Below are 7,704 nucleotides of genomic sequence, written 5' to 3'. Positions count from 1 at the left end.
ATGGACCGTGGTCACAAGTGCTTTGCTCAGTAAACTACCATATCGAGCCTATTGAAGAAAAGTATCAACATTTACAGACTTATGTGATTTAGGATGAAGGTCACAATCGAGTGGCCGATGGCCCTGTGAAGTAAGCCCCAGGGCTGGAAGTATTAAAAATGTACGATGTCTAGTAGTAAGCTTTCTTCATTGTGTTGTAAATGCTAGAATGCCAAGTAGAGTTGGAGCCTTTGCCATAAAATGAGCATTCAAAGTTACCAAAAAAAATCAAATTCACTTCCAAGCGGAAAGATTCTTCTTGACGAATTCCTCCCAGCTAGTAGGCTTAGAGTCAACGAGCTCCAAGGTAGGCTCAAGTGACTCGCCCAGGTAGTAGCCAGGGTCCTCCACGAAGAGCTGGTTCTCGAGATACTCAACAGCAATAGCGGAAGGCAAAGAAGCCTTGTACTGCTCCGAGCTGACACTTATGAAGACGGCCTTCTTGCCTGAAACCTTGGAAAAAGTGTCCACAATCTCTTGAGGGGTATAGTATTTAGCGGCAGCCAAAACCTGCTTGTTCTTCAACTGATGCGCGTGCTTCAGTGCGACCTTCACGAAGAGACCTAGACGGATGGTTAGCTGTATTGGCTACATATTTGAATATAAGCGAGTCTTACCAGTATCCTGAGCAGCATCGAAGAGGGGGAATTTGGCCTCGTTACCAACAGGGTAAAACAGCTGGTACGATCCATCATCAGAGCGGTTAAGCATCTGAGTGAAGTTACTCATGTAGTATCCGGGAAGAACGAAGCTGCACTCTATACCAGAAGCCCGGATGTACTTCTCAACGTTGGCCTTACTGTCAAAGTGAGGCACTTTTGTGAGACGACCATTGGTCTCCTCTGTCACATTGTGAAGGGAGGAGAAGATCAGGTGGGAAACACCGACTGCCTTGGAAACGTCTGCGACATTCTTGCCCTGGGAATACTCGACCTCGGCGTTCATAGTCTCCCAGTAGTTGGTGACCAGGAAGACGGTGTGAGAACCCTTGAGAGCATCAGTGAGGGAGTCGACGGAACCCAGATCAGCCTAAGATAGAGAGCCTAGTTAGTTACACTTCCTGCATGATTTTTTGATAAGTTAATGTCTCAGCCTTACCGTAACAACCTCAACACCCTTCTTAACAAGATCCTGGGCCGACTTCTTGGTAGTGTCGCGAGTAATGCCACGGATCCTGAACTCCTTGGAAAGCTCAGAATCGGCAAGGATGGCCGCGATGACAGAACCACCCTGGTTGCCGGTGGCACCGAAGACAGTGATCAACTTGGACATGGCGGATATGTTTGAATGGTGAGTGAGAGATTTGGAAGGAACTGAAAGATATGAGGATAATCGAAGATTGGAAATATGAGTGATGATCGAAACAAAAAGCAGGAATTGAGAGGTCCTTTATAACCTCTCATTTTTCGTGGGGAGAAAGCCAAGTACGAGCTCGGGAGTCGTGGAAGATTCAGTGGAATGAAAATGAATAAGCTTCGGGGCTATAGTGTGAGGCCGATCCCCCGCCACCTTTGTAACCTTCTATTGATATTGGGCCCAAGCTGTGAACCTCATTGGTGCAGGAGTCTTTAAGTTTGGGTCTACATTGTGTCGACCGCTCAGGCGGCTATTGATACATCACGTCACCAAAAGTAACCCCGAGCCCGAAGCCCCGAGCCTTCAAATGTTGAGTTCTCGCGGTGAGGACATGGGTCTGGATCCTTGCATTATATGAAAAAAAAAGAAATTATATCCATGGGAAGGATATATGTCATACCAGCTGATTTGTGTGTGTGAAATTAATGGGGCTCTCAAAATGGGAATAATTGTCTGAATTCTTAACTTGGAATCCATCCAAAGTCCAAAGTCCACATTCTACTTAGTAGATGCAGACTGTGAGCCCTGCTAGTTGGACACCCCAAGAATGCTAAAAGGACACCCTTCGCTTGATTAGGTTTAGCGTATACACCTCTATACATGTCTCGCTGCCACCAATGTAATTAATCGGCCACACCAATATAGGATCCATTTCTGACCACTCCTCCTTAGCTAATATCTTGCCGTCGCTAACAATAGCTCTTCTATAGCCTATGATTCTATAAATGAGCCTACTTCTAATGACCTTGTAGTATAACCGAAGTATCAGCCTGAGCCTAAGCCAGTATATTTTCGAATCTACACAATATTCTTTAAACATACACATTAAGATAAAAAGGAATAGACAAGACTAATATCTTCAAGTTCTCCAGCTACTTAATTTCTATTCAAAAAGGCTATAATATTTTAAATCAATTTCCCCTTAGCTAGCTAATCTTAAGCTACTATTTCCTTGAGTTAATGTTACTTTATCAATTAATAACGGGAATGTAGAAGGTAGATATCTTAGATGAGGAGTCCGCGGATATTGATGTGACTGATTAATTACATTGGCGGCACCTGGGCAGCGAGATGTGTACGGAGGTGTATACGCTAAGCGTAATTAAACGAAGGGTGTCCTTTTAGTATTCTTGGGGTGTCCAACTAGCAGGGCTCCAGACTGTACAATCTAACCTAATCTAGTAGGCGGAGAAACACTGCTCTCAAGAGGGGAAACGTATACTACGTAGTGCTATGCGGCTATGTCGTAAAGTGCATGAAAGTGCAGGGGTTGACCCAGCACGGGCAAGCAACCAAGAACAAAACCAACACAACTACCTAGGAGGAATACGACAAGGGGTGCAATCAAAGAGAGAGGTAAGGGTGTGTATTACAATCTCGTAGCTGCTGGTACCTACCTACCTACCATAGGTAGGTACGGTCACTAGTTATGAGCACGCTAGGGCTGTGACAACACCGTATGAGTATGCCACATACTGCGGGGCTTGTTGCGGCTTGTGACTAGGTATGTTATCTTGAAACCCTTTGCATGCCTGAGGAATAGGGTTTTATATTCACAGTCATTAGTAGTTGCTAAGGTATCGACATAGCTAGCTGTTTAAAGCCCCATAGTATTGACTACATCCATGAAAATATCAAGGGAACCTAAATCTCCTTGAATTTCTTCCGAGAAATTCGTCATATCTGGGGCCCGAGGGCCTGCACCAGCCAAGTTCAAGTCCTTTGCAACGGACATAGTTCCTGAAATTTCGTCCCGGGACTGTTGAGCTCGAATTGCGGCAGCCCGGTTCCGGAGACGTTCAAAAGGTCGCATCATCAACCCAAGTCGATTACCCATCGGTCCATCCCAGTGCTCATAAACCCAATCCACAGCTGCCCACGCACGGTCTGATAAAGGAGACGTCGGGCGCACGCAGAGCTCCGACAGAACAAATGCAAACGCCTGCCACTGTACATATCCCTGGAACAGCCAGGACCATTTCGCAGTATTATCGTGAGCTTCGAGTAGGTACACGAATTCGAGTACTTCGATCGCGGTGAGGACGAGGAGATCGCATTTGTCCGGGAACAGGTCTCCTTGGAACCCTTCGACGCTCATCAATGAGAAGTGTGACACAAGCCAAGAGCGCGCGAGAGCAACGCGAGCAATAGTCGCGGTCACCCAGTGAATCGCAATTTTGAGGTCGCAGAATTGGAGATATCGCTCATCAAGGGCTATGCGGGTCTGTTCTATTGCCTGGAGGCGCTTTTGAAACAATGTGTTATGCTCATCAAGACCAGCCCCGGCACTGCTGAGTTGCATCAATTTACGATGTAGTATAAGTATTTCACATCTGACCAAGGTTAGGCTCATCTCCGTGAAGCCAGTTCGTTCTACCGGGGTCTCAACCATGTCATGGGATAAATCATCATCATTGATATTCAGCGGCAATTGCGTATCGTAGTCCCCTTCCCGGATTTGAGGGCTCGTAGCCTGAGAGTCGGATGATCGCACATCCAATAGATATATATACCACCACAATCGTCGCCGCATCTCTGTTTCAAATGGGCTCAACCCAAAGTGGCTGCTATCCCGATGTAATCCTAGGCTCAGGGCAATACGAGTCACCACAGCAATCATGGTCCAGACAAAGTGCGCATCTTGGGGATGACACGCACAGCTCAAGAAAAGAACGGCCGCTTGTAACACGATAAGTTTGCGGGTATGAAGAAATCCCGCCCGAACTAACGCTTGTTCGACTGCGAACCGATATCGCTTGATCAAGGAGGTGTGCTCTGTTCCTAGCTGTGCAAGACATGCCTCCGGTGACATACTGTAGATTGCGGTTAGATATATAGAAAATACCAAGGCCTCAGACCCCGGATCGAAACTTTCAGGGTTCGTGGTCGCCGTTTGAAGCAGAACTTTCAACATTGGCTTATGTATGATCAAAACTATGGGTGCAACACTGTCCTCGAAGACATTGAAAAGGAGATGGCTGAGAGCCGGCGGTGGGTGGTAATCGCTGAGTGAATGGGCCACAGAATGGTACCCGAATATAAATGGGCTCAAAATTTCTGAGTATGCTGCTGTTGGCGCTGGCGAGGAGGACTCTTCCTCGGATAATGTCGGGGATTCCGGTGAATCAAACATATCTCGAACCTCTTTAATCTTCACCACAGCTTCAGCAGTCTGTTGCATTTTCTCGACAGCGATACTATGAGGGGGCAAAATATACCTGATCTGCGAGTTCCGTCAACACTTGATGATTCATATAGCGACTCGTTCCATTATTTCGATCCACGACAAGACGTCCAAATTGATCCTCTATCGTACTGGAAGTCGCCTTGGGCGAGGCAGACTGTTTGCTCATCTCCAAATCATCGTCATCCTTCTCTCTGGCTTGCTCATGTACTCCATCACGCGGGCTATGCTTGGCTAGCCATGAGTGCACAGTGCGGCTGTCTCGAGGACCGTCATCGTTGTCCCTTTCTGGCGAGAAATCAACAAAGCCCTCTTCCTTATTGCCTTGCCCACTGAGCTTCTTGATTTGCTCTTCTAACAGGGTCAATCTTCCAATCAATTCTGCTTTGTTCGATTGTCTTTTGGGTTTTTTCCGAGGTTTGCGGCCAGGCGGTGGATAAGAGCATTGGACGCCCAAGCGCACGCAATTGTCGCAAGGCCAGGACTTGCTACATCGTACTTTTCTGCGGCTGCAATCGTGACAGCTTCTTTGAAGCAATTTTGATCCTTCTTCACGTGGGAGAAATGTATTCGTATTAACTGGGTCTTCAGACATATTCCAAGGTTGTGACGGAAGGTGAAGAATCCGGAGGGCAGAATTGTACTTGCTTGGGTTCGAAGGCGGAGACGGAGACTAGCGGGGTCAAGCCGAAGGCTCTCACTCTCGCCCCTTTTTTTGCCTATAGGGGCAAATGCCTTTCTGTTGTTAAGCTAGCTCATAGCCTACCAGGACTATCGTGCTCTATCTCTATCTCTCTCCCTCTCTGTGTGTGTGTGTGTGTGTGTGTGTGTGTGTGTGTGTATGCCACAAGCGAGCAAGTCCAAGGTTCACTCATATGGTTCATACGGAAAATCATACCTATATTCCTCACGAAACCCTCCATCATGTGGCCCTACTCATTTAACAAATCCTCAAAAATTCCGGTAATATTAATAGTATTCCTTTTCATTCAGCGACACAAAACTTGGTAGATCTGTGTACTTAGATATTACCGATATTACCCAATGGAAAACATTTTCAATTCTGACATCTTGTTTCTCCCTGATCTCTAACACAGCCCTGCAAGTCGATTGTGTCTTTGCTAATCCGTCTTTGATTGACTTGAATATGTGGAGAGGCGATATATCAAGTTCGTCATGGTTCATTAAGCTTTCTTGCCTCCGCTTTTCCCCTAGTTAACTGACTGCTCAGGTGCTACAGATCCCTAACTACCTACCCACTCAAGGATCATACGACTAACACTATTGAAGTTCCGATATTGAAGGTTGGAAGGTTCGAAAATGAACAAGGCAGTGGCACTAATGAGTTTTTCTAAGAGCGACAAAACTGAATCCTTCCAGATTGTCCATTCACCGTGCCTAGGAGTTGGATACAGCCACCTTGAAAGCTTACCGGCCCCTTCGCAATTTCATTGCTCTGGCCATTCGACTCATAGAGTTCATGTACTAACTCGCGCGTGGGTTTATCCAGATTGGGCATGTCCTTCCACTCCCATTCAAGAGTACCGCCATATTCCGTGGGGAGATTTGATGCATCTATATAAGACAACAAAGTAGACTTGGCTTCAGATGAAGTCAACAAGAAGAGTTTCGACCTAGTGACCGGATCGAACCAATGGCTCATGACGTCCCAAATAGATCGAAAGAAATACGGAGCACCAGCCACCTAGAGGGGACCATTAGCTTCTCCGAGAATGAACGAAGGAGTCATGGCAACTCACAAAGACTCGACCAAGTGTTTCTGGATAGTGCTTTGTGACCATTTCACTTGACTCCTGCAGGTATTTCCTAATTCCAAAGAATTGTCTCAAGCTGACTCCCGAAATATCAATGATATGTGTTGAAGCAGAAACGGGGATGTTTTCGTTCGGTCTTGGGAGTTCAGAAACAAGGGGTGTCACAAATCTTATCAAATTTTCGTAAAGGGCATGGAAATGGAGAACATAGCCCGGAGCATTGGACTTGTATTCTTTGTTTGCTGGGGGTGAAGATGCGATCTTTTCGAAATACTCATCCAGGTCCTTCTTGGTGAAGTGCTTGACAACGAATACGTAGACTGGCCGCCCGTCAAGATCGCGTCGTCCAATCCATTGTGGGTACTTTAAGAGGAATTACCCACGATTCAATGAAAGGTTTCAAGACCAAAACAAGCCACCGCACCATTTTTCGTGATTCTTCATAGCTTCCGACTTCCAGGTTATCATAAAACTCTTCGATTCCAATTTCCTTACGCCATTTCATACAGAAGTCAAACTGCTCAAACGCAGCCTCAACTTGAAAGCTTCTCGCTCGGAGATAACGTCTGGACGATTTGTCAATCGATAAAAGAAATACTCTCAATAGTTCAAAACTCACAATAATGCAGCGTCGTCTGTATAGTGTTCAGGCGTGGAAATGTCATATCCATGGTCGAGACACATCTTCTTCAGTTGGGATAAACTCCCCCTTTGGTCAGAGGTCAAAATGCACCCAACATGGACCTGGCCAGGAGATGGCATCTGGCAGGCATCATCAAGCGTTTTCAGGTGACCAGAAGAGCCCCGGCCCTGCATTTGAGGCTGGGAAGTCTCCATTCTGAGAGTTGAACACCAGAAGCGTACGCTGGATTTTGGTTGTTCGTTCAAATTCAAGTTTTCGTCTAAAGGCTACTTTCTGAATTTTTGATTGACGAGAGGATTTATTCCGGTATTTGAACCAGCGGAAACAACAGAATCTTTATGCCATCCATTATGGATCAATAGCTGGGGATGGTGATGTCACCACCCCAGAAGCATGTCAAATTCCTACCTTGACTTTTTTTGTCAGGTGGCTCAGGCTCCGGGCCTTCGGGCTTGACTTTTCTCACCTGGGCAGCCCTGACCTCGGAAGCCCTGGATGTTGGCTGCAAAGTGACTAACCCCGAAACTTCCGACCCCAAACCTTGGAAGGTTCTACCGTTTTATTACATCAACAAGAAGCTCGATCTAAAATTGCATTAACTTTTAATTATTGTTTCGAGCGGAACTACCTGTGTTGGTAGTGATTCATACAAGGCCTAGGTAGAATGTGATGAAGAATCATACCCCTCGATTTTTATGAATTTTGTT

The 7,704-nt window shown here is 46.2% G+C and overlaps 3 protein-coding genes across 3 annotated transcripts; all 3 read right to left on the bottom strand.

Moving 5' to 3' along the window:
- Nucleotides 1–273: 273 nt before the first annotated feature.
- N7483_008133 (NmrA/HSCARG family protein) lies at nucleotides 274–1,311 on the bottom strand (the record flags this gene model as incomplete). The annotated part of the gene is made up of 3 exons (XM_057091570.1): nucleotides 274–602; nucleotides 657–1,068; nucleotides 1,138–1,311. The coding sequence occupies 3 exons, from the start codon at nucleotides 1,309–1,311 to the stop codon at nucleotides 274–276; spliced, it is 915 nt and encodes a 304-aa protein (XP_056946311.1).
- Nucleotides 1,312–2,992: 1,681 nt separating this feature from the next.
- N7483_008132 (uncharacterized protein) lies at nucleotides 2,993–5,174 on the bottom strand (the record flags this gene model as incomplete). Its single annotated transcript, XM_057091569.1, has 2 exons — nucleotides 2,993–4,546; nucleotides 4,614–5,174. 2 exons carry the CDS (start codon nucleotides 5,172–5,174, stop codon nucleotides 2,993–2,995), a joined length of 2,115 nt encoding a protein of 704 aa, XP_056946310.1.
- Nucleotides 5,175–5,930: 756 nt separating this feature from the next.
- On the bottom strand, nucleotides 5,931–7,191 carry N7483_008131 (SEC14 family lipid-binding protein; the record flags this gene model as incomplete). The annotated part of the gene is made up of 4 exons (XM_057091568.1): nucleotides 5,931–6,284; nucleotides 6,340–6,717; nucleotides 6,779–6,989; nucleotides 7,088–7,191. The coding sequence occupies 4 exons, from the start codon at nucleotides 7,189–7,191 to the stop codon at nucleotides 5,931–5,933; spliced, it is 1,047 nt and encodes a 348-aa protein (XP_056946309.1).
- Nucleotides 7,192–7,704: the final 513 nt, after the last annotated feature.

The sequence above is a fragment of the Penicillium malachiteum genome, assembly GCF_028827825.1.
Source record: "Penicillium malachiteum strain IBT 17515 chromosome Unknown utg000003l:1.0-4950554.0:1.0-4952489.0, whole genome shotgun sequence".
Taxonomy (NCBI): domain Eukaryota; kingdom Fungi; phylum Ascomycota; class Eurotiomycetes; order Eurotiales; family Aspergillaceae; genus Penicillium; species Penicillium malachiteum.
The sequence above is the reverse complement of the archived record's forward strand: the minus strand, read 5'-3'. Positions and strand labels throughout refer to the sequence as shown.